This window comes from Rhinoderma darwinii, chromosome 3 (genome assembly GCF_050947455.1).
Source record: "Rhinoderma darwinii isolate aRhiDar2 chromosome 3, aRhiDar2.hap1, whole genome shotgun sequence".
NCBI lineage: Eukaryota > Metazoa > Chordata > Amphibia > Anura > Rhinodermatidae > Rhinoderma > Rhinoderma darwinii.
Window position 1 is genome coordinate 403,503,521 of NC_134689.1, and position 26,209 is coordinate 403,529,729.

Genomic DNA, 26,209 nt, shown 5'->3' on the forward strand with positions numbered 1-26,209 from the left:
TCTTACCCTACAGCCGTTCTGCACCTGACCCGAGGGCACCAACCATCTCCAAGACCTCTCTCTCCCTTCCTGGGGACCCTGCCCATCAGGAATATATGCAATATCAGCTGGGTAACCACTCCCCAGCCCCTCCAATACTAGCCAGGGTTAAACGCCCCGAGTTCTTTTTCAACAATCTCCAATGTTGATTCTCCTTCTTGCCATTACGTGCCTTCAAAGACCCCTCCTCCTACCGCCACGACAATCATGTGTGACCCCTTACACATGATTGTCCCTCCACAACTGCAGGGCTTTCTCCATGCCTTCCTTGATGTCCAGGGTCCACATATCTAGACCCACCTCGTTCAAATGCACGCCATCCGCTCTCAGGAAACCTACCTTTTTGTCCTCCAACTCTTTATGCCGCACCACAACACCACCATTGCGTGCCACAAATCTGCCCACCACTTTGTTCACCTTTGCTCTGGCTTTATTTAAGCTGTGAACTGAACGGGCCTGACGCCGCACTAGCACTCGCCTCACTAGTAGCGCCCCATACCCTCGCTGGCGACTGCTCTACACCTGCCAAACCTCTAGCAAAATATTCCTGCATCCCTCTAAGCAACAAATGCATTTGTGTCATAGACAACATCCCCCCCCACATCCCCCCCACACATCCCCGGCACCACATCCGTGGTAGACTCACCCGGCCGTCCCTGAGGTGACCTCCCAGCGGACGCGTCCACCACTCCGGATGAGCACGGCATAGATCTTGACGTTCCTGGGGAGTGGTGCTCCTGCACCCCACGCTCCCCGTAGTTCCCCGACCTTCCGATAGCTGAAGTCCTAGGCCTAGCGGAATGCGGCCCGTCCACGGTCCTGCCACCCGCTGCTGGCGTGGCATACTCGGAATGACAGCCCTGTCTTCCCAGTCCGTCTGCAGGTCTGTCATAAACGACCCTCTCTCTCCTCGTGCTGAATGAACAGCTGACCGCTACCCCCCCCCCCCCGTCCGGATGGGGCCCGGCGACACTCACATATTCTGCCCGGGTACTTCCGGTCACTGACACCGCACGCCTCCCTGCTCCAGCAGGAGGCAATCTCGCTCCCCATCTGGAGCCCGCCCGCCTCTTCCTGCGGGTCGGGCCTGGTGTCCCTGCATCTTTTTGCTGAGCCCCTCCGGCACCTGGAACCTCGGCGCCGGAGAAAGCCGTCACTTCCGGTCCCGCCTCGATATCCGGTCCTGCGCGCGCATCCGGTCCCGCCTCCACTTCCGGTCTTTTAGTTGAAGACAGGAGGGGGGAAGATGTCCGCCGCGGCCCCCCCCCCCCTTCTGTCACCTCCAGTCTCGCCCGCCTAATGGGATTCCTCCCAGACCTCCGCAGACCGTCGCCAGGGGACAGCTCCGGACCTGGAGGAGGAGGAGGGTCCCTGGAGGGGCTCCCTCGGCGCCGACGAGACTGAGGCGTTACCTCTGGGGAAGGCCTCTCCGGAGGCCTGGAACGCCCGCTGCTGCGTCCCTCCACGCTCTCCACTCCAGCCGCTGGAACCGGAGGAAGAGCCCCGGCAAACAGCTGATCGAGCCAGCCCGCACCGTGCTGCATCGCTGCATCCCGGATCCTGGCCATCGTGAGCTCCATCACCGCATCCATGACAGGTAAGTGTAAAACCGTTTTTTTTGTTTTTTTTAAAACAGTAACACTGACAGGACAAATCTTTTCTCCTGTTGTCCAGCGGGAAAGAGGGCTGCCTCTTCCCCGCATGGACTTATATACATTATACTCCACCCACCACATATAGATACATTTTGCCCCCAGCCCCTTTTCACTTAACCCCCTAATCCCTATACCCATAGCCTCAAACGTAGTAGCCTAAAACCCCAAACACCTAGTCATGCGCTCCCTTCATTACGGCTGCGCCTACATTACGTTGGGCTTACTGAGCGGTGAGTGGCAGCAGTAGGGACGGCTACCTCTACCGCTCTCCGCTCTGGCGGCAATGTGGCACCTACAGGGGGACTGTGTGAGTAGCAATTTATAGGGGGACTATGTCTGGCGCTATCTACAGGAGGGCTGTGTCTTACACTATCTACAGGGGGGCTGTGTCTGGCGCTATCTACAGGGGGGCTGTGTCTGGTGCTATCTACAAGGGGGCTGTGTCTGGTGCTATCTACAGGGGGGCTGTGTGTGGCGCTATCTACAAGGGGGCTGTGTCTGGCGCTCTCTACAGGGGGGCTGTGTCTGGCGCTATCTACAGGGGGGCTGTGTCTGGCGCTATCTACAGGGGGGCTGTGTCTGGCGCTATCTACAGGGGGCTGTGTCTGGCGCTATCTACAGGGGGGCTGTGTCTGGCGCTATCTACAGGGGGGCTGTGTCTGGCGCTATCTACAGGGGGGCTGTGTCTGGTGCTATCTACAGGGGGGCTGTGTCTGGTGCTATGTACAGGGGGCTGTGTCTGGAGCTATCTACAGGGGGCTGTGTCTGGCGCTATCTACAGGGGGGCTGTGTCTGGCGCTATCTACAGTGGGCTGTGTCTGGAGCTATCTACAGGGGGCTGTGTGTGGCGCTATCTACAGGGGGGCTGTGTGTATCTACAGGGGGGCTGTGTCTGGAGCTATCTACAGGGGGGCTGTGTGTGGCGCTATCTACAGGGGGGCTGTGTCTGGCGCTATCTACAGGGGGGCTGTGTGTGGCGCTATCTACAGGGGGGCTGTGTCTGGAGCTATCTACAGGGGGCTGTGTCTGGCGCTACCTACAGGGGGCTGTGTCTGGCGCTATCTACAGGGGGGCTGTGTCTGGCGCTATCTACATGGGGCTGTGTCTGGCGCTATCTACAGGGGGGCTGTGTCTGGAGCAATCTACAGGGGGGCTGTGTCTGGCGCTATGTACAGGGGGGGCTGTATCTGGAGCTATCTACAGGGGGGCTGTGTGTATCTACAGGGGGGCTGTGTCTGGAGCTATCTACAGGGGGCTGTGTGTGGCGCTATCTACAGGGGGGCTGTGTCTGGCGCTATCTACATGGGGCTGTGTCTGGCGCTATCTACAGGGGGGCTGTGTCTGGTGCTATCTACAAGGGGGCTGTGTCTGGCGCTCTCTACAGGGGGGCTGTGTCTGGCGCTATCTACAGGGGGGCTGTGTCTGGCGCTATCTACAGGGAGGCTGTGTCTGGCGCTATCTACAGGGGGCTGTGTCTGGCGCTATCTACAGGGGGGCTGTGTCTGGCGCTATCTACAGGGGGGCTGTGTCTGGCGCTATCTACAGGGGGGCTGTGTCTGGCGCTATCTACAGGGGGCTGTGTCTGGAGCTATCTACAGGGGGCTGTGTGTGGCGCTATCTACAGGGGGGCTGTGTGTATCTACAGGGGGGCTGTGTCTGGAGCTATCTACAGGGGGCTGTGTCTGGTGCTATCTACAAGGGGCTGTGTCTGGCGCTATCTACAGGGGGGCTGTGTCTGGCGCTATCTACATGGGGCTGTGTCTGGCGCTATCTACAGGGGGGCTGTGTCTGGAGCAATCTACAGGGGGCTGTGTCTGGCGCTATGTACAGGGGGGGCTGTATCTGGAGCTATCTACAGGGGGGCTGTGTGTATCTACAGGGGGGCTGTGTCTGAAGCTATCTACAGGGGGCTGTGTGTGGCACTATCTACAGGGGGGCTGTGTCTGGAGCTATCTACAGGGGGCTGTGTCTGGCACTATCTACATGGGGCTGTGTCTGGCGCTATCTACAGGGGGGCTGTGTCTGGCGCTATCTACATGGGGCTGTGTCTGGCGCTATCTACAGGGGGGCTGTGTCTGGAGCAATCTACAGGGGGGCTGTGTCTGGCGCTATGTACAGGGGGGGCTGTATCTGGAGCAATCTACAGGGGGCTGTGTCTGGCACTATCTACATGGGGCTGTGTCTGGCGCTATCTACAGGGGGGCTGTGTCTGGCGCTATCTACATGGGGCTGTGTCTGGCGCTATCTACAGGGGGGCTGTGTCTGGAGCAATCTACAGGGGGGCTGTGTCTGGCGCTATGTACAGGGGGGGCTGTATCTGGAGCTATATACAGGGGGGCTCTGGTGGATGATTTTTCCATTGACTGGTAGCAGAGTTACACAACTGGAAGAAAAAAATCCCCATCATGTAACTCTGCTACCTGTCAATTGAAAAGTCATCAACCACAGGGTCTCCCTCTTAACTTTCATTGTTCACAGCCTTTTGGTTTGTCCTGCAGCTGCTGCCGCCGTGATGAGCAAATGTTATACCCAAGATAGGAAAAGTAACAGAAAGACGACATAACCGGATCCATAATAATAGTGATATCCAGACAGTCCAGAGATCTAGTGGGAATGTGCGCGCGTTATTTGTAGAAGGATCTGGCTGTGATTTGATGTGTTTATGCCGGATATTGGGCGTGGTTAGGGGCGTGGCTTAAAATGCCCCTCTTTTCCGAATTCAAAAGTTGGGAGGTATGGTATAACCTCTATCAGCTGTACATATATAATTATATACAGAAGATACCCAGGTTATACCAGCATGCTCCATATCACTATATATAAGAAGATATATAACTTATACCAGCTGTACATATATAATTATATACAGAAGATACCCAGGTTATACCAGCATGCTCCATATCACTATATACAAGAAGATGTATAACTTATACCAGCTGTACATATATAATTATATACAGAAGATGCCCATGTTATACCAGCATGTTATATATCACTATATACAAGTAGATGTATAACTTATACCAGCTGTACATATATAATTATATACAGAAGATACCCAGGTTATACCAGCATGCTCCATATCACTATATACAAGAAGATGTATAACTTATACTAGCTGTACATATATAATTATATACAGAAGATACCCAGGTTATACCAGCATGCTCCATATCACTATATACAAGAAGATGTATAACTTATACTAGCTGTACATATATAATTATATACAGAAGATACCCAGGTTATACCAGCATGCTCCATATCACTATATACAAGAAGATGTATAACTTATACCAGCTGTACATATATAATTATATACAGAAGATACCCAGGTTATACCCGCATGCTCCATATCACTATATACAAGAAGATGTATAACTTATACCAGCTGTACATATATAATTATATACAGAAGATGCCCAGGTTATACCCGCATGCTCCATATCACTATATACAAGAAGATGTATAACTTATACCAGCTGTACATATATAATTATATACAGAAGATGCCCAGGTTATACCAGCATGCTCCATATCACTATATATAAGAAGATATATAACTTATACCAGCTGTACATATATAATTATATACAGAAGATACCCAGGTTATACCAGCATGCTCCATATCACTATATACAAGAAGATGTATAACTTATACCAGCTGTACATATATAATTATATACAGAAGATGCCCATGTTATACCAGCATGCTCCATATCACTATATACAAGAAGATGTATAACTTATACCAGCTGTACATATATAATTATATACAGAAGATACCCAGGTTATACCAGCATGCTCCATATCACTATATACAAGAAGATGTATAACTTATACCAGCTGTACATATATAATTATATACAGAAGATACCCAGGTTATACCAGCATGCTCCATATCACTATATACAAGATGTATAACTTATACCAGCTGTACATATATAATTATATACAGAAAATGCCCAGGTTATACCAGTATGCTCCATATCACTATGGTTATGCTCTGGTTATTATGTGATTAGCACTGGTTCCTATGGTTATACTCTGGTCGATATTGTGATTAGCACTGGTTGCTATGATTATTGTCCGGTTGTCATGTGATTAGCACTGGTTGTTATCATTATTGTGTGGTTGTCATGTGATAAGCACTGGTTGCTATGGTTATTCTGTGGTTGTCATGTGATAAGCACTGGTTGCTATGGTTATTTTCTGGTTGTCATGTGATAAGCACTGGTTGCTATGGTTATTGTCTGGTTGTCATGTGATAAGCACTGGTTGTTATCATTATTGTGTGGTTGTCATGTGATAAGCACTGGTTGCTATGGTTATTGTCTGGTTGTCATGTGATAAGCACTGGTTGTTATCATTATTGTGTGGTTGTCATGTGATAAGCACTGGTTGCTATGGTTATTGTCCGGTTGTCATGTGATAAGCACTGGTTGCTATGGTTTTTCTCTGGTTGTAATGTGATAAGCACTGGTTGCTATGGTTATTGTCTGGTTGTCATGTGATAAGTACTGGTTGTTATCATTATTGTGTGGTTGTCATGTGATAAGCACTGGTTGCTATGGTTATACTCTGGTTGTCATTATATTAGCACTGGTTGCTCTGGTTTCTTTCTGGTTGTCATGTGATTAGCCTTGGTTGCTATGGTTATTGTCTGGTTGTCATGTGATAAGAACTGTTTGTTCTGATTATTGTGTGGTTGTCATGTGATAAGCACTGGTTGCTATGGTTATACTCTGGTTGTTATTGTGATTAGCACTGGTTACTATGATTATTGTCCGGTTTTCATGGGATAAGCCCTGGTTGTTATGATTATTGTGTGTTTGTCATGTGATAAGCACTGGTTGTTATGGTTATTTTCTGGTTGTCATGTGATAAGCACTGGTTGCTATGGTTATTCTCTGGTTGTCATGTGATAAGCACTGGTTGCTATGGTTATTTTCTGGTTGTCATGTGATAAGCATTGGTTGTTATCATTATTGTGTACTTGTCGTGTGATAAGCACTAGTTTCTATGGTTATTGTCCGGTTGTCATGTGATAAGCACTGGTTGCTATGGTTATTCTCTGGTTGTAATGTGATAAGCACTGGTTGCTATGGTTATTGTGTGGTTGTCATGTGATAAGCACTGGTCGTTATAATTATTGTGTGGTTGTCGTGTGATACGCACTGGTTGCTATGGTTATTCTCTGGTTGTCATGTGATAAGCACTGGTTGCTATGGTTAGTGTCTGGATGTCATGTGATAAGCACTGGTTGTTATCATTATTGTGTGGTTGTCATGTGATAAGCACTGGTTGCTATGGTTATTGTCTGATTGTCATGTAATAAGCACTGGTTGATATGGTTATTGTGTGGTTGTCATGTGATAACCACTGGTTGTTATCATTATTGTGTGGTTGTCATGTGATAAGCACTGGTTGCTATGGTTATTCTCTGGTTGTCATGTGATAATCACTGGTTGCTATGGTTATTGTGTGGTTGTCATGTGATAAGCACTGGTTGTTATGATTATTGTCTGGTTGTCATGTGATTAGCACTGGTTGCTATGGTTATTCTCTATTTTTCATGTGATTAGCACTGGTTGCTATGGTTATTCTCTGTTTTTCATGTGATTAGCACTGGTTGCTATGGTTATTCTCAGGTTCTCTCTGTTACCAGGGATACAGCAGGCGGCGCGGAGCGGTGACGTCAGGACGAGGCGGCGCGAAGCGGTGACGTCAGGATGAGGCGGCGCTGGTTGATGACGCAGGAGGCGGGAAGATGGCGGCGACATGTGTCGGGCTCCGGATGATGGAGGCGGCGGTGAGCGGGCTCCTGGAACATGACCTCAGTGAGGGGGAGCTGGGGGAGACAATTCGGGCGCTACGGGAGCACGGAGCTCTGCGAGGAGAGGTGAGGAGCCGGGCCGCCATTGTCTGTCTGCTGTGTGTCATTGTGTGGAGCGCTGACTACTTGTGCTGGAGCCGTGCACCGTGTACGAGGAGACAGCTGACCGGCCCGTCCATCATCTGTCACCTACCCCTCACATAGAAAATACCCCCCCCCCCCCCCAGATAAAAGAGGTGAAGGACTACACGTGCTCCATGTTGCAGATGAGAGAAATGTCCTGAGCTGTATACTACTACTATCATCCATCATAGCCTGAGCTGTATACTTCTACTACCACTATCATCCATCATAGCCTGAGCTGTATACTTCTACTACCACTATCATCCATCATAGCCTGAGCTGTATACTACTACTACCACCACTATCATCCATCATAGCCTGATGTGTATACTACTACCACCACTATCATCCATCATAGCCTGATGTGTATACTACTACCACCACTATCATCCATCATAGCCTGATGTGTATACTACTACCACCACTATCATCCATCATAGCCTGATGTGTATACTACTACCACCACTATCATCCATCATAGCCTGATGTGTATACTACTACCACCACTATCATCCATCATAGCCTGATGTGTATACTACTACCACCACTATCATCCATCATAGCCTGATGTGTATACTACTACTACCACCACTATCATCCATTATAGCCTGAGGTATATACTACTACCCTTCTCATCCGTCATAGCTTGAGGTGTATACTCCTACCCCCATCATGCCAGCCTCAGGTGCACCTCTACCCCCATCATCACACTTTTTGTTACCATTCATTTAAAGAGGCTCTGTCACCAGATTTTGCAACCCCTATCTGCTATTGCAGCAGATAGGCGCTGCAATGTAGATAACAGTAACGTTTTTATTTTTAAAAAACGAGCATTTTTGGCCAAGTTATGACCATTTTCGTATTTATGCAAATGAGGCTTGCAAAAGTACAAGTGGGCGTGTTTAAAGTAAAAGTACAACTGGGCGTGTATTATGTGCGTACATCGGGGCGTGTTTACTACTTTTACTAGCTGGGCGTTGTGTATAGAAGTGTCATCCACTTCTCTTCGTTAACGCCCAGCTTCTGGCAGTGCAGACGTCACTCACAGGTCCTGCATCGTGTCGGACGAGCGAGGACACATCGGCACCAGAGGCTACAGATGATTCTGCAGCAGCATCGGCGTTTGCAGGTAAGTCCATGTAGCTACTTACCTGCAAACGCTGATGCTGCTGCAGAATCATCTGTAGCCTCTGGTGCCGATGTGTCCTCGCTCGTCCGACACGATGCAGGACCTGTGAGTGACGTCACAGTGTGATCTCTCGAGAACACGGCTGTGTTTGCACTGCCAGAAGCTGGGCGTTCTGAAGAGAAGTGGATGACACTTCTATACACAACGCCCAGCTAGTAAAAGTAGTAAAAACGCCCCGATGTACGCACATAATACACGCCCAGTTGGACTTTTACTTTTCAACACGCCCAGTTGGACTTTTGCAAGCCTCATTTGCATAAATACGAAAATGGTCATAACTTGGCCAAAAATGCTCGTTTTTTAAAAATAAAAACGTTACTGTAATCTACATTGCAGCGCCGATCTGCTGCAATAGCAGATAGGGGTTGCAAAATCTGGTGACAGAGCCTCTTTAACCCTCTGCTGCTCCTGACGCTGCATGTGCAGTGTGTCCTGTACTACCCATATGGTGAGGTGTGGTGATACATTGCAGCGGCCCCTCTGCTCAGCACCGCGGTCCCTCGCGTTATTACCACGTTGTGCTGCTGATCTTCTGTGACGTTGTTTGACTTTTATTCCAGGCGTCCTCTGCTGCAGTGTCCGGCCTCCTCAGCTGTTGTAACTCTCGTCTGGTGTCTGCAGCTACACGGTATGTGCCCAGGTGTCTGCGCTGTAGGTGGCAGTGCCCCTGTGCCGGGCTGTATAGATTGCTGTGGTATAATCTGTGTGTCTCTGGCAGGACTGAGGGGCTGTCTCTGCTGTCGCTGGTAGTAGAAGAGTCGTCTACAGATGTGTTCCAGCAGCATTGTGTGTCCTGGATCCGCAGCGTCCTGCAGGTCATACAGGTGAGAGGCCCAGACAACGTCCGTACTGAGAGCGGTCAAGCTTTCTCCATGCTGTTGACTGATTTCACTGACATGCTGCTTGTGGAGCTGCCGGTTCAGAGCTCAGCTGCCGTCTCTCCAGCCTCTCCCTCTTTCACAGTAATACACCGGTAATGACATATACTTCTGCATAGGATCTGTATACACAAAACGGAAGGTCTGTTGGAAAAACAACTCTTTAAACCAGAGGTCTGCAACCTATAGGCCTCCAGCTTTCTCTACTTCACCCCTGTAAACATGACACATCTCGTATCTGAGTAGTACGAGGGGTGATAACATGAAGAACGGTTCCTGTATACCCCCCCTGGGGTCACTGTAGGCTGTACATGGGGAGAGATAACAGTAACAGGCTGTGATCTTTCTTCCTGCTCTCACTTGCAACTCCCCCCTCCCCTCCCTTACACAGACACAGCACCAGAATGTAAAACTGTTTGTGCTGAGCCCTGAATATCGCAGCTAGGGCTTTAATCCTAGTGTCGTTTGAAAGCTAAGATTTTGGTCTTCGATAATACCGAGCTCTACTCCTATTTTAGTTGCGCCAAGTGTTTAGAGTCATGACTTATTGCATACGTCCGTGGCTGTGAGAGGGTTAAAGTGTCGCCCTTTCCTTAGAGGATCCTGGTTCTTTCACCGTCTTAGTCTGTGCCCACTTACTATTACACTAGTCATATAGCAGCTTGCTATGACACGAGTGTGCAGGTCACCCTGCCTGTGAATTGGTCAACGCACAACTCTCCTGAAACATTCTGTGCTGCTGTGACTATCTAAATGATGAGATCAGCTAAACCTCATTCTGTTTTCAGAGCAGAACAGATATGGATGAAGAGGAGATGAAGAACAGTAACATAAAGGTGCTCAGTCCTGGTTCTGATCACTTTTGCTTGGTACCTTTGCACCCTGTTGTGTTCTGAGCTCTGAACGGTGCCACGGTTACTCTTCCACTTTTCCTAGACCACCCTTGGGTGCTATTTCAGGATGCCAGGTCACTGTAGAAGTCCTGCGTTATCATGTGTCTTCTCTCTCTTCCTCACAGTCTCAAGATCCTCCCCGGGTGATCAGCCTGGCAGTGTTTGTGCTCCGCTCACTCCTCGCCCACTCCACCGCACTACCGGAATTATCTCGAGAGATCTCCACCAATCAAATCCCAGGACTCCTCACCTCCTTACTTGGCCTGAGACGCCAGGTATGTCCGGCGGAGTTGGGGATTTAGGTTGGTACGTGGCTTCAGCTACTGGTCCGTGTCTAAAATGCAATATTTTCTTCTAGTGTATGATGCCTGCACTTGAAGGAATTCGCTCCTGCCTGATCTCATACCCCAGGGCCTGTGGTTCACTGCGGGTAATGTATCCCCAAGTAGATTCTTTTATTTATATTCATGTGTCTAAATGTGAATCCTCGTGGTCTCACTTTTATGAAAGGGGTTGTCCGACGACAGAAAATGCTCCTAAATGGGGACACTTCCTAATATACTTTCACTTTTGAAACTGCAATGATGTCCAGATTTCCTGTCCTGGAGGTGGAGCTTCTCCCCTTAGATGTGACATGCCGTCACCGCTTCAGGTTGCAGGGACCCCCCTCTTCTGTGTGTCCGTGATGTGATGAAGGGGCTCTGCCTGGCTCAGTTCTTTGGATAAGCCAGCTTCTTCTCTCACAGCGAATACACAGTAGCTTTATGTCCAGTCTGCAATTGTTCATTTCTCTCCAGCTCCCCTTATATTAGTTCCCTTCCCTCCTTGACTGTCAGCACGGAGCTATCGGTCTTCAGCCTGAGCCGTCTTTATTATTATAGCTGTGTACGGCTTGCGCTTAAAACCGCTCCGTGCTGACAGTCGAGGGGGAAGGGAACTAACAGATAAGGAGAGCAGAAGCAAAAGGAACCATTGCAGACTAGACATAAAGTTAGCTGCCTGTGAGCCTGTTCCTTACTTTCCCTCCCGACCGGATAGGTCATCAGTACATGATCTGTGGGGGCCCGACACCCGAACCTCGCACAGATCAGCTGGTCCGGTGCCTCCGTGACGCCACTGGATGGACATGCCGGAAGCACTTGCCACGGAATAGTGGCCGAGCTGCAGTACTATTCAAGTGAATATAAGCGGACCTGCAGTTCTGCAGCACGGCCGCTATGTATGGAGTCGACTGCTTCCGGGCTCCGTCCATAGCATTATGTGCCACAGCATCCTGACCACCGGAGCGGCTTATCAGTGTGGGGTCCGGGTGTCGGACCCATACTGATGACCTTATCCGGTGGATAGGTCACCAGTTGTCAGAAGGTGGACAACCCCTTTAATGTTTTCTGATGGTTTTCAGGGTTACATATGTATATATACTATGTGTGAGGTTTTTCTTTACAGGGGAAGCTCACAGCGTTTTTCCTCAGTCTCCTGGATGAAGAAAATGTACAAATCCAAGAGGTAAACCCAATGTAGACAGGGAATACAGTGACTAAGAGTTGTGATGTTGGATACTTCATTGGTTCCATGAGGTTAACATTTAAAGTTTTTACTCCATATTAAAGGGGTTCCCCCAATTGTCCAATCCCTACTTGTTAGAATCCCTTGATTGCAACAGGTAGCCCTGTTGGGACCCTCAGCGATCAGCTGTATTATGTGGGGTACCCAGCAGTAAGGGTTCTATTTCCCTGCTGCGCCACCACAGGTGAAATGAAGCATTACACAGCTGTCATTCATAATACTGAGTTGCCTGTGTAATACAGGACAGGACAGATCCTCCAGAGAAAGAGACGCTCTATGTAACAGCTCTCCACTCTGGCCAAGAGATGAGGATCCTGAACAGCGGACCCCCCTCTATTAAAGGGGTTGTTCCACAATCGACCCTCTATCCACTGGACAGGTGATCAGTGCCTGATCGCCGGGACCCGCACCGATTGTGAGAATGGACACTCCAAACCCCCAGATGTGAGGAGGAGCTTGAATGGAGCGGCGGTCCACTTCTCCATTCAATGTCTATAGGACAGTCGAGACCGCTGCTTCGCTTAAAGTCCTCGCTGCTGGGGGTGCCTCGTGTCGCCGCTTCCTGGACCCATAAAAGGCCATTTTGGGGCTACGGTTTTCAGGCTTTTATTGGCATGCTGCTTTAAAAACAATCATTTGTCCCTCCTCCAGTGATGGCGAGTAACACACGTGTTTGTGTCCGCAGCTGGCCTGTCAGTGCTTTTCTCTCTTGCCGTCCTTGGGCTCCGGATTCTCACAAGGCGTGAAACACACAGAGAACTGGGAGCGACAGATACAGAGCGTCCTGTGCTCGCTGCACGCCGTCTTCCAGCAGCTGTACCAGGTGGCCGAGACGGGTGAGTGTGCCCAGGGGTCCCAGTACTTGGACTGTTGAACGGTTAATACGCCACCTTTTAAAACAGACCTATCTAGAGAGGGATCAGGTAGGCAGCGAGGAGGAATATTTGCTCCAGTGTGTTATCCGGCTCTAAATAACCTGCATTCTCCTCGGTAGAAGATATTTTGCACCTATTTCCATCCGTTTACATGACACATCGTCCGCTGTGGCTTTTCTTTGTCCCCAGACACCACCCGCTATGAAGGTCCCGGCACGGAGCTGGAGCTCCCTGCCCTGGAGGATGAGGGGGCTTCCAGTGTCCTTCAGCTGGTCAGAAGATTCACAGCCCTGGGACAATGTGTCCGTCTGCTATTAAGGTAATAGATTTTGATTTTACGGCGTTCACCGTGCAGTAAAAAAAAAATTACTTTATTTTGCGTGTCTTATTACGGCGATACCAAATTTAGATAATTTTTTTTTGGTAGAAAATGTCATTCTGAGAACCAACATTTCCTTATTTTTCGATCAGTGAAGCGGTGTCGGCTGGTTTTTGCGGGGCGTGTTGTAGTTTTTATTGGTACCGTTGTGGGCTCCATACAACTTTTTGATAATTTTTTTTATTCCATTGTTTTTTGGAGACGAGGTGACCAATTAACCCTAATTGACAAGCAATTGTGTTGTGTTTGTAATAAGATTTCCCATCATCCTTCATGTGTTACAGGGAACAGTTTCCGGCTCCTGTACGAGTTCCAGTCTCCCACATCCTTAGTCTGGTATATCGAGTGGTCAACGTGAGCGCCAAGAACTTGGTTAGTATCATAAGCTGCAGTCGGAGTGGTCTAACACATATAAAGGGGTTATCACATGAATCAATTTTATACCAGACGTTCAGAAATGTTGTGAATATCTGTTTTAAAGTCATTTGCAATGTTTCCAGCGTACAAAAAAAATAAATTCTCATCTTTTTTTCTGTGTCCCCCTTGATGGTGCTGCTGATCTGTGCTGCTGGGGGAGGGGCTCTTAGCAGAATCATCCTCCTTTCACCTATGGCAGCTGACAATGTCATATCTGCTGTCAGGATGCAGAGCTTTACAATCCTAATAAGCTGAGAGCTCATAACCCTGCTGCCATGGTAATGCAGTGGCTCTGCTCCTTCCCTGACAAGCTGGACAGGAGGAGTCTCCTCCACTTTATTGCCATCTACTGCAGAGCTCTGCTCCTTCCCTGACAAGCTTTTGCTATACTCTTTGAACACCATATTGCACCATACTGTGAAAGTAAATGTCAGAACTTTTTACTGGATCCGTTTTTAACCCCATGGCGACATCTAACGCATACTTAAGTTGGGTGTACGTCATTACTATATGGCACCATATACAACGGGTGTTGGCTGCTTCAAACAGCTCACACCAGTCTGCAATGACTCGGATCGGAGATAATTCTGATCCCGTCATTTAACCCCTTAACGACCGCCAATAATCCTTTTCACGGCGGCCGCTAAAGAGGCTCTGTCACCGCATTATAAGTGCCCTATCTCCCACATAATGTTATCGGCGCTGTAATGTAGATTACAGCCGTGTTTTTTTATTTGGGCGTGTTTTAGCTTTTGACCAAGTGGGCGTTGTAAAGAGGAGTGTATGACACTGACCAATCAGCATCATACACTTCTCTCCATTCATACTCAGCACAGCGTGATCTCGGAGGATACACCCACATTAACTTTACTGAAGTGTCTTGAGAGTGAATATACATCTCCTCCAGCCCGGACGCGATGTCTATTCACAATCCCGACACTTCGGTAACATTTGTGTGGCACTCACACAGCACAGCGTGATCACCCTGTGCTGTCATACGTACCTGAAAATGGTGCTATTAAAAAATACAACTTGTCCCGCAAAAAAACAAGACCTTATACAGCTATGTTGACGCAAAAATAAAAGTTATAGGTCTTGGAATGCGATGATGGAAAAACGTAAAAAATGGCTTGGTCATTAAGGTCTAAAATAGGCTGGTCATTAAGGGGTTAATCTCTCCAGATTCTGCGGCATCTAAGCGGTTAGGATGAGGGGGCTCCTTCTGTCCCCCCGATAGCCCCGCCCTCTCCCACAACAAAATTGTGTGGTGCCATGGCAGCCAGAGGCCTCCTTAGTCCGCCATCTGTGCCATATTATCGAGCTTTGCTGAATAGTAGAGCACATATAATAACAATAAATACACTGCAATATATAAGTATTGTATGAGCGATCCAGGCAAAGTTAAAAAATATTTTAAAAAAATAAAAGTGAAAAATTGGATTTTCCCATTTTTTTCACCAAAAAATGATGTAGACAATAAAAAACGTAATTGGTATCGCCGTATCCGGAAAAAACTGAGTTTGTAAAATATTGTCATTTAAGCCGCCGGAGGAAAACAAAATTTTGCAATTCCAACATTGCTGTTTTTTTGGTCCCGTCTGTACCAAATGAAATGGAATAAAAAAATGATCAAAAAGTCTCATGTTGCCCAAAACGGTACCAATTAAAAATGACAGCGCCCTCACACCACTCCAGTAAAGTAAAGCTGTTCTAGCGCTCAGAATATGGCGACACAAGACATTTTCTTTTTTTTTTTTTTTTTAAACTCGTTTTATTAAAAGTAACTGTCAGAGTCAAACCATCACATACATCAGTAGAACATTATACATTCAATAGTGCATATGTCAGAAGAATCAATATATACAAAGGGATTACTCGCAGGTATCCATCATAATAACCCGTGGTTCGCAGACCACACACACATAATACAGGATTCTCAATTCAAACCAGCCCGACCTTTATTACATTACATCATGAAAATAGGAATACTCCCACATTTCCATATTCTATCGCCTCGCCCCAATCCTCTTGTACATCATACCCTGAAGCACCTGGACGTGTCATCCTCCCTAGTCTTTTACCCTCTCCCAGCTTGTGCCAGATCAGCTGTCAGCCCTTGGACTGTACAATGAGTGAGACTCGATGAGCACCAACCATCCCAGATCAAATCAAATTTAGCTGCCTTACCCCGATGTTTGTACACTATTTTCTCAAATGGAAGCATGTCATTGACCATTTTGCTCCATTGCGCTACTGTCGGGGGCCTATCCGCCATCCATCTCATGGCCACCGCCTTTCTTGCCATAAACAGTGTTTCTCTGAGAAAAATCTTCTCATATAATGACCATTGCTCCTCATTTAACAGTCCCAGTAAACACACCTCCGGCCTGCAAGCTATCGTCCTACCCATCACTGCCGTTAATAATGCAACCACCTCCTCCCAAAAGCAAAGAATCCGATGACAACCCCACATTAAGTGTATAAAGTCTGCCCTCATCTCTCCACACCTATGACATTGTGAGGACTCCAATCTTCCCATACGATGCAACTTTACGGGCGTTAAATAACATTGGTGGATGATGAACAGTTGCACTAGTTTATTATTTGCAGCTGGTGAAACCAGCAGATGGGAGCCCTGCGCCTCCCTCCAGTCCTCTGCTGTGAGATGTGGGATTAATGCACGCCACCTATCCTCCACCCCCAGGGGTTCCATTCGCATTTTAGCCTCCATTAGATAAAAATAAATTTGGGAGACAACACCCCTCGTAAACGGCGTGCTCAACCTCGCCACCAAGTCACAGCTAGAGTGTGTCACGGAATTCACTGGGAATTGTGCTAATAGAGCATGGTGAAGCTGTATACAGTATAATTCATCCCCTGGCGGTATATTAAATGCTGCCCGAATCTCACTCACCGTCATGACCAACCCTTCTTCCGTTAGCAGTTGTGATATAGCAACTACCTCTCTAGATGACCAGTAACTCTTCCCTACCAACCCGTGCAGATGGGAAAAGCTCGGATTATCCCACAGCGGGCTCTCCGCCACCACCCCCACACATCCCAGTACATCTTTAGCCTGTTGCCAGACTCGTCTCGCCAGCTTATGTAAGGGTAACAGGGAGCGATGTCTAAAATCATGCGGCTCCAGTATCGGCCACAAATTTTTTAAGCCCAGTACCCGAGCTAGATGATTCTCCGCATTAGTCTCTAGGGGGGGGAGACCCAAGAGATCAAGTACCTTAGCTGCCCCGCCAAATAATATAGAAAAACATCCGGTAACGCAGCCCCAGCCTCGTCTTTAGGTCTTTGTAAAATCGACAGCTTGAGCTTAGATCTCCCCCCCCCCCCCCCCACACAAACGGCGCGAACATCGAGTTTATTAGTTTAAAGAACTTTTTAGGCACCAACACATCCATGTGCTCCAACACATACAAGAACTTTGGCATTACTATCATTTTTAATAGATTCACGCGTCCTGCTACTGATAAAGGCAGGCCCTTCCACACCTGTAGTTTGTCCCTTAGATACGTGACCAAGGGTATTACATTTAACCCATACGATCTAGAGCTATCTCTAGCAATATTAATCCCTAGGTATTTGAACTCTGATCTTACCGGCAGTCCGCTAAACTGGGTGCCCCATCCACAATTATCCTGTCTCAATGGCATCAGATACGATTTAGACCAGTTAATTAGTAACCCTGAGTACCTTCCAAAATCATTAATGAGGGAAATAGCCCTGGGGAGGGTTGCATTGGGGTTCGCCATGAACAACGCCATATCGTCCGCATATAATCCTATCCGGTCCTCTCTGTCTCCTATTCTAATTCCCATATATGCAGGATCCTTCCTGATGTTAATAGCCAGTGGCTCAATGGCCAAAGCGAAGAGAAGTGGTGAAAGTGGGCACCCCTGCCTCGTGCCCCTATGGAGGCCAAAGGAAGGGGACAGGGCCCCATTCACCAACACCTGCGCTCGTGGAGCTTTATACAACAAGGACACCCATTTAATAAATCTCTCCCCAAACCCAAATCTTCGCAGCACTGCCAGCAGATAAGGCCATTCTACCGAGTCAAATGCCTTTGCCGCATCCAGAGATGCCACCGCCCAGTCCTGCTGCTCCTCCCAGCCAATCACCACCTGTACCCGCCTAATATTTTCTGAGGTGGACTTGCCAGGTATAAAACCGCACTGGTCTGAATGGATGATCTCTTGTATCACTCTGCAGAGTCTACTAGCTAACATCTTAGTCAAGATTTTGTAATCTACTGTCAGCAGCGAGATCGGTCTATATGAACCACAATCTTCTGGCTTTTTGTCTGGTTTTAGCAACACTATTATGGTGGCGTCACACATGGATTCCGGAAGAGCGGAATTCCTATAGCTGTGTTCAAACAGGGCCAGCAATTGGGGGGCCAGCAGCTCTCCATATTGTAAATATACCTCCAGAGGAATACCATCCGGCCCTGAAGCCTTCCCCTTGGCCAACGAAGCCATTCCTTCCAAAATCTCATCTAACGTAAATGGAGCCTCAAGCGATGCCACCCGCTGTCAATGTGGGGAACCTTATTCCATCCAAGTATCTCTCCATCTCCTCCATCCTATAATCAACTTTTGATGCATACAGCTGATCATAAAACTGTGTAAATTGCTCGAGAATCTCTCCCGGGGAGGTGTATATCTCATCTCCAGGCCCCGCAATGCCCATCACCGGGGGGGATCTAGAACTGTTTCGTACCATTTGTGCCAGAATTTTACCCGACTGGAGACATTTTCTTTTTAACAGACCTGTGGTCACTTTATTGTTACATGAGAACCTGTGGTCACGTTGCTGTCCTTTCTCTGGGTTCTAGAGCTGGCAGGGAGAGGAGTCTCTGAAGCTGCTGCTGCTGCCAAGAGTTCACAAGAGCGCCCTGGACATCCTGGAGGCCACCATCCTAGCGTAAGATGTGCGGATGTGACCATGTCAGTATGAGCGCCAGTCACCCTGTACCTGTGTATATGAGACGCCCTGTGCCCGCGTGTGGCTGTGGTCCTGACGCCCTGTGCCGTTGTAGCAATGCTTGATGCCGTCACCGGTTCTCTCTGATGCAGTGTATGAGGATGGACGTGCGTGTCTCCACCAGTATGATGCGGCATAACTTGGCTGTGTCCCCTTCTTCTCCACAGGTGTGGCCCTCGTCTCCTGGCGTTCTCTTCTGGCATCTGCCGATTATTTCCACAGCTTCTCAGCTCCTGGGCTTCTGTAAGAGGGGCAGGCGGGCTCCCGTCATGGCAGGAAAAACCATATAGGTGGGTGTGAGGTTACATCTCCAGTAGAGTGAGCAGATGTATCCTGACAGGTGCCCCAGCATAAGAGGGCGCCCCTGTATATACACTTCTCCTGTGTATATTCTATCCACACATGTCCCGTCACTGAACGCACTATGTTGTATGTTTTGCCACAGCTCGCTCCGGGGATCGGTCTATCAGGTTCTGGAGCGCTGGGTGACCATGTGCGGCGTCTCCTCTGGCGTCTTACAAGGCATGTCGCACCATTCTGACATCTTACTGGCACATCTGCTCAGTGACGTCACGCCGCCGGCAGACTCGGTGAAGGTGAGCTGACCCGCCGCCCATCCCCCGCCTCCATCTCTTCCTCCTCCTCCAGATCTTTACTCTCGCTCTCTCTGCAGATGTCGGGGTTTGTGCAGTTGGGAGCAAAGAAGCAGAAAGTCTCAGAAGTTGGGAACGGAGAATTTCAGAGCCACAGGAAGAAAGAAAGCAGCGCAAATACGGAGTTATGTACTGCAGCTCTACGGGGTAAGAGGAGGATGTGTCACCCTGCTGAACCGACTTATACCTCCCCTTTATTATAAGAGGGTCCCCCAGTCCTGACCATAGGAGCTTACAATCTATAAGAGGAAGATACAAGAGGTGGGTAATAGTCCTGACCATAGGAGCTTACAATCTATAAGAGGAAGATACAAGAGGTGGGTAATAGTCCTGACCATAGGAGCTTACAATCTATAAGCGGAAGATACAAGAGGTGGGTAATAGTCCTGACCATAGGTGCTTACAATCTATAAGCGGAAGATACAAGAGGTGGGTAATAGTCCTGAACATAGGAGCTTACAATCTATAAGAGGAAGATACAAGAGGTGGGTAATAGTCCTGACCATAGGAGCTTACAATCTATAAGAGGAAGATACAAGAGGTGGGTAATAGTCCTGACCATAGGAGCTTACAATCTATAAGAGGAAGATACAAGAGGTGGGTAATAGTCCTGACCATAGGAGCTTACAATCTATAAGAGGAAGATACAAGAGGTGGGTAATAGTCCTGACCATAGGAGCTTACAATCTATAAGAGGAAGATACAAGAGGTGGGTAATAGTCCTGACCATAGGAGCTTACAATCTATAAGAGGAAGATACAAGAGGTGGGTAATAGTCCTGACCATAGGAGCTTACAATCTATAAGAGGAAGATACAAGAGGTGGGTAATAGTCCTGACCATAGGAGCTTACAATCTATAAGAGGAAGATACAAGAGGTGGGTAATAGTCCTGACCATAGGAGCTTACAATCTATAAGAGGAAGATACAAGAGGTCAGTGTGGGTAAGAGGAGCTCAAAATATATAAGGACTAAGACGAGACACAAGAGGTGGGGAAGTGGTTAGGGCATTGACCACAGGTGCTTACAATCTAAAGGAGGAAGATAGAAAGGGGGGTGAGTGAGAGTCCTGACCACAGGAGCTTACAGTCTATAAGGCATAAGAGGAGATGCAAAAGGTGGGGGGGGTGGGTAATAGTCCAGACCATAGTGTACAGCCTCTTAGCCCCCTACCCTCTCTATTTCCCCATAAGGCAGGAGCAGGCTCCCATCTGTATGTATTATAGATCAGTATCTTTTTCTTGCCGCGTGTCGCGATGGGCGGGGCTGACTAGCTGTGCTCCTTTTGTATGTCCCCATCAGCGGGGGTGGGGGGTTTGGACGCCGTGTTTCTCACCTTTCTTTCTTTCTTCCCTAGTCCTGTGCTCCATTATCCTGTATGGCGGATCGCTAATCAAAGATGAGACTCATCGGGTGAGTGTGATGTGTCTGGTGTGTAGACGGCTCAGGGGGGAGAAGTTACTGAATTATTATTTTATTTTTTTATAATCAATATGAGTAAAATAAGAACACTCTTTGTTAAACAAAAATAGAGGATTGGACTAGGCATCTGTCAATCATTTGGTCTAGATCCAATCAAGTCGCATATACAGTCCCAAGCCTCTGGTTGGTGGTTTGATCTGTATCTTCTCCAGGCGCTTGTAGATAGGTAAGTGTATGTGTCCGTCAGGTCAGGCCAAAAATAGACAACGTGCGCACGGCATCCCCGTCCCTGCAAGAAGCCGAGATATACCCGGTGAAACGCGTTGGGACACTTGTAGGCAGTTTAGGAGTCAATGCCTTCTCATTTACTTAGTATGGTTAACCCTCTGTGTGTCAGTCTGGAAGTTAGCATCCTCACTCATTTTAAACTGACACATTGAAACGACCTAGCACCTGTGTGAGCAGTAGAAGGTTCGATCAGGCTTTCTGCCACTGGATGTAAAGGATGAGGATTAACAACTCCAAGTATATTCGACCTGTAGACCATTTCAACATACGATGGTTAGAGCGACCCTCCATCCAAAGAAAAATGTGACTACACATTGCACATATATGGTCAGCCTACCTGGTGCGTTACTGAACGATCCTGCCGCTGCTCCAGTGTCGGGTACCCCGATGTCCTCATTTCAAGATGGCCACCACAATCTCTGACTCCCCTATGCGTAAAGCGGATAATCAATTCCCCCAATAATCTTACATGTTCATTTGGATTTGCTGCCACCTTGTGGACATTCATTGGTATTGCAGTCAGGTTTCTAATTGTTTTTAAGATGCCCTTGATGTTCGGAGGCTCATTAAATCTTTGTCTATATAAATCGGATTTGTCTGTTTACTGCAGGGCTGAAGGTGGAGGTGCTTCATACCCGATCTGTGCCCCTATCGTAAATCATTACCCCGTGTTTTTCTCCACAGCGTCTCCAGGAGTTGGTCATCCCCCTTCTGATTCGTCTCCAGCAAGGCCCAGAGCAATGGACCGGTCCCTACGCCAACAGCGACTGTCGGAAGCAACTGTATCGGCTGCTGCTGTCCATAACGTTGACCCCCAGCCCTCGCCTCCCTCCCCCCCTGCACTGCGCAGTCAGGATCTTCAGACTGGGGTTGACGGAGGAGAACTTGCAGGTACGGCGGCGGGCGTGATGAATGGGGGGGAGCACTGGAATTTATAGGGTTACTTATTTGCTGTTCTCTTGCAGGTGTCGATGTTCTGTGCGGAGGCTCTCGCCATCTGCCGGGTCATCATCCAACCCCGCGTGCCCAGCCTCCAGCGCCCGCTTCCGCAGCACGGTCCCCGACCTCCTATACAAGCGGAGTTACCAGCCCAGCGCCCCCCGGCTCCTCCGCTTACCTTCCCAGTCGCTCTACCTGCCAATCATCTTCCTGCCAGGACCGCAGTCCCTCAACATCCCACGGAGCCCTCTGCGGCCCCCCAAGTTTCTTCACCTCAAGAGACTTTCGGTGGGAAGACCCCACGTCCCATCTTCATCCACTACGAGAAGGAAGAGACGTCCGATGTGGAGATCTCCCTTGAGAGCGATTCAGACGACAGTGTGGTCATTGTCCCCGAAGGTCTCCTACAGAAGCCCACCCAAAAATCAGAGCCTTCCCCGCCCCCAGCTAAACCTCCCACCGAGGAGACCCCAGCAACGGAGGTTCCTGCCCAACCTGTGCCGCCATCACCTAGCCTAGCGGCAGCACCGCCGCCCCCACCTCCGGCCTGCCCTGGCCCCTCTACTCCAATGCCCGTTGTTTCAGAACTACCTCCGCCGCAAGCACCTGCCCCCGCTCCTTCGGAAGGCGACATGGTCATTAACATTAATAGCACGGATGAAGAGGAGGAGGAGGAGGATGAAGATGAAGAAGGCATGTACGATGAGGATGAGGAGGAATACTATGATGACGATGAAGAGGAGGAGGAAGACCTGGAGGGAATGGAAGATGACGAAGAAGAATTCGATGATGACGATGAAGGACTGACTGAAGAAGAAGAGGAGGAAGAGGAAGACCTGGACGCGGAGGTGGAAGACGAGGATGTGGGAGAAGAGGAGGGGTTGGTGACTGAACGTATACAGATGGCTCCCTCTATGGAGACCGCGCAAGAACCAGCTCAGACGCACGATCCAGAACCGGACGACGGCCCCCCGCGACTGTCCCCCGTCCAGGAGGAGGAGCCAGACACGGACCTGCTGATGCTGGTGGAGAGCGAAGAGCGAGACGCGTCAGTGGATGGCGCTCAGGAGACCGAGGTCACCGCCAGCCCATCACCACCCCCGGTACTGACCCCTCCACCTGCTGACCTGACACAGGAGGAGGAGACTGTGGTGCCCACGGTCATAGAGAGTGAACCAGCCCTAGAGCCGGAATCCCCTGCCGTGGCTGAAGAGCCAATAAAAGAGGCAGAAGAGGAGAAGAAGCCGCTACAAGTGGTGGTGGAGGAGGAAGAGGTGCCCGAGGTGAGTGCAAATACCACTGGTGTCCCATGGGATAGAGAGGGCGACGCCATGCTAATACAGTGCCCACATACCGCTGCTGCTACCCCATATGTGTCATCCAGGAGGGGGCGCTGTTCTCCATTAACCGCTCACAGTGCCAGGCGTTGTAACTCTGCCCCATTCACTTGCCATGTTACTATCCCTACCCAGCGTTGGGGGCGGGGGCACAAATATATTAATGCTGCTACTTGGCAACCAGCGCGGCTAGAAAATCCCTAACTAATATTTACCCCAGGAAATTTACCTTGATTTTTGTGTGCTATGGTGTCTTCTACTACAATCGCATCCAAAGCTGCATTCATATTTCTGCCATCTGCACTGTGCAGACATCGTAGCCGAGATCCCATAATGCGGTGGAGTTTGCTGAGCAGTGCTGGGTATAAACCCTACATCTCCCACAATGCTCTGCAGCAGAACATGTTCTGTACTAAAGCGGATGTAAAGAGAAAAAATGCATTGTGAATGCAGCTCTGGCTGTGATTGGAGTATAAGACAGGATTTAGGAAGTTATAGAATATTGAATGTAGTTTAATGCAAACTATTGTCCACTGTTATCAGCCAGTTCACCACAGTGGTTTTCAGGACGGCTGCCTTTTTAAAAAAAAATTTTTGTTTCCAGGACGAACTCCCCGATACTGAATCCATGTTGGCGGACTTCATTGACTGCCCGCCGGATGACGACAAAGACCCCGAGCCCCTCGACACGTGACGTCCTAAACACGGCCGCTCGTGACCTGCTTTTTTTTTTTAAATGTATATTTAAAGCACCCATTGCCTTCCTTCCATTATGATTATGGTCAAACTACAACTCCCAGCATGCCCGGCAAGCTGCGGCGCTCTGTGACAACTCCCAACTCGGGGCTCGGTGGGAGTTGTAGTTTTGCCTCAGCTGGAGCAGCCCAGGTTGCACATAAGGGGGGGATCATGTTATTTTTTTAACCCTTAATCGTCCACCTCCATTTGGTTTTAGTTTGGGCACCTGAATACTTTCCACACCGGGTATCGATTTCGGTTGTCAAACAAAATGGCGGCAGGTGACGGACGTCCGCACTTAGAGACCAACCATGTCCGAAATTTGAGCGTCTGGAGATTTTTTGTTTCACACGTGACGGTTTTGTCAGCTTTTTTTTCTTTTTTTTTTTTTTCTTTGTCTTTAATTTTTTTGGCAATAAAAACTGGTATGTGGCAACGTTTCCGGCTTCGCTTATTGACGGTGGCGGCAGAATTGTGTAGACGCTGAGATTCTTTTAATCCGGCATCTGATAATCCGGCACAGAACTCTGCAATCTGATGTGGAATCAATTAAGAAATAAGGAAAAGTATTCTAGGACCATCTGCTAATCCAGAATATCTGATAATCCGGCAGTTATCCGGTCCATGGGAGGTTTCACTGTGTAGTACTGGGAGGGTGGGAGACCCGGCCGGGGATAGACGGTGGGTACAGCTCTAGGTCAGGTAGGTCATGTGACCTGAATTGCCGCCATTCATTTATGATCAACCCCAAAATCTGCAAAATTGTGAATGCAGCTTTGGCTGTGACTGGAGGTTTAGATCAGGAGCAGCAAAGACTTTGCAAAAGGACTTCTAAGAAGATTTAAAGGGCCACCAACCCCCCCCCCCCCCCCCAGTCTGACAATTTGCTGGCTGGTGTTAGCTGTTGTCCTCTGTTATCAGCCATTTCACTAGCGCTCTCTGGGTCGTCTGCTTTGCTTCTCATCCCCTTTCTAATGAGTAGAGTAGGAAAGATTAGTGACCACGGCTCCACGTTACACGGCCAAAGGGATTGTTCAATTGTGCCTGCACGCGATCTATACGTAATGCGGAGTATCTACGTGATGTTTTGTACTCCAGTCACAACCAAAGCTACATAGATAATTGTAACGCCCTCTACAAGAAGAAACTGACTGTGCGGTCTGAGATGTGGTTTACTTTGCCCATTCCAGCCGGGGACACGGGTTTTCATAGGATGGTTTCTCTGCTTTGGGGGTTCGGAGACATCTACGCGGTTTACAGTGGGCACCATATAGCAAACCAACCACTGGAGATGGGGGAGGTGCAGGGCTGTACAGTGCCCCCACAACAAAGGCGTTCCCCCCCCTCCCCCAACAGTGACAACAGCAGCGCGTACATAGCAGCAATTGGAGCTCTTCTGTGGGCGGTGGCGTGTGCTGGTAACTACTACCCCAACATCACATAAGGCTTAAGCCCTGTTCACACAGCTGCGGCAAAAAACGGCCAAAATTGACTTCCATTGATTTCAATGGGAGGTGGAGGAGGTTTTTTTACCGTGAGCAAAAAAAAAACGCTCGCGGTAAAAAGATGCGACGTGCCCTAACTTGAGGCGTTTTCCCCCCTCAAAAACCCCAAATCAATGGGAGACGGAAATAAACGCGTTTTTGACGTGTTTTCGGAAAAACGCTCGCGGTTACGCCACCTTTCTGAAGAGAGCCGGGTTCACAGCGTGTTTTGCAGGTGCAAAATCTGCCTCAAAATTCAGTTTGGAAGTCTGAGTCCGATTATCCTCTACCTGCACGCCGATTTTCGCCCGCGGCCATTGAGGTCAATGGGAGGTCAGGCATAATCGCACAAAGATGGGGCATGTCCCTTCATTCTCCCGCGAGGCGGTTTTACCATTGAAATCAATGACGAGTTTTGCGGAGTGGTTTTTGTGACCAAAAACTCGTCAAAATACTCTGTGTGAACAGGGCCTTAAAAAAAAACTCATAAACGCGTGG

At 48.8% G+C, this 26,209-nt stretch overlaps 1 protein-coding gene across 1 annotated transcript; it reads left to right on the forward strand.

Moving 5' to 3' along the window:
- Window positions 1–7,347: 7,347 nt before the first annotated feature.
- Window positions 7,348–24,663, forward strand: PELP1 (proline, glutamate and leucine rich protein 1). Its single transcript, XM_075859181.1, has 17 exons — window positions 7,348–7,596; window positions 9,403–9,470; window positions 9,561–9,666; window positions 10,739–10,888; window positions 10,972–11,043; window positions 12,060–12,119; window positions 12,865–13,015; window positions 13,244–13,373; window positions 13,718–13,805; window positions 18,703–18,791; window positions 19,019–19,141; window positions 19,297–19,447; window positions 19,525–19,651; window positions 20,861–20,916; window positions 21,898–22,104; window positions 22,179–23,435; window positions 24,094–24,663. The coding sequence occupies exons 1-17, from the start codon at window positions 7,465–7,467 to the stop codon at window positions 24,181–24,183; spliced, it is 3,057 nt and encodes a 1,018-aa protein (XP_075715296.1). The 5' UTR covers window positions 7,348–7,464; the 3' UTR covers window positions 24,184–24,663.
- The last annotated feature ends 1,546 nt before the right edge of the window (window positions 24,664–26,209 follow it).

Excerpts from the sequence above, each read along its gene's own strand:
- PELP1 (XM_075859181.1), top strand. The coding sequence starts at position 7,465 with ATGGCGGCGACATGTGTCGGGCTCCGGATGATGGAGGCGGCGGTGAGC. Across the intron at positions 12,120-12,864 it reads AAAATGTACAAATCCAAGAG|CTGGCCTGTCAGTGCTTTTC; the intron begins GTAAACCCAATG and ends TTGTGTCCGCAG. Across the intron at positions 22,105-22,178 it reads TGACGGAGGAGAACTTGCAG|GTGTCGATGTTCTGTGCGGA; the intron begins GTACGGCGGCGG and ends GTTCTCTTGCAG.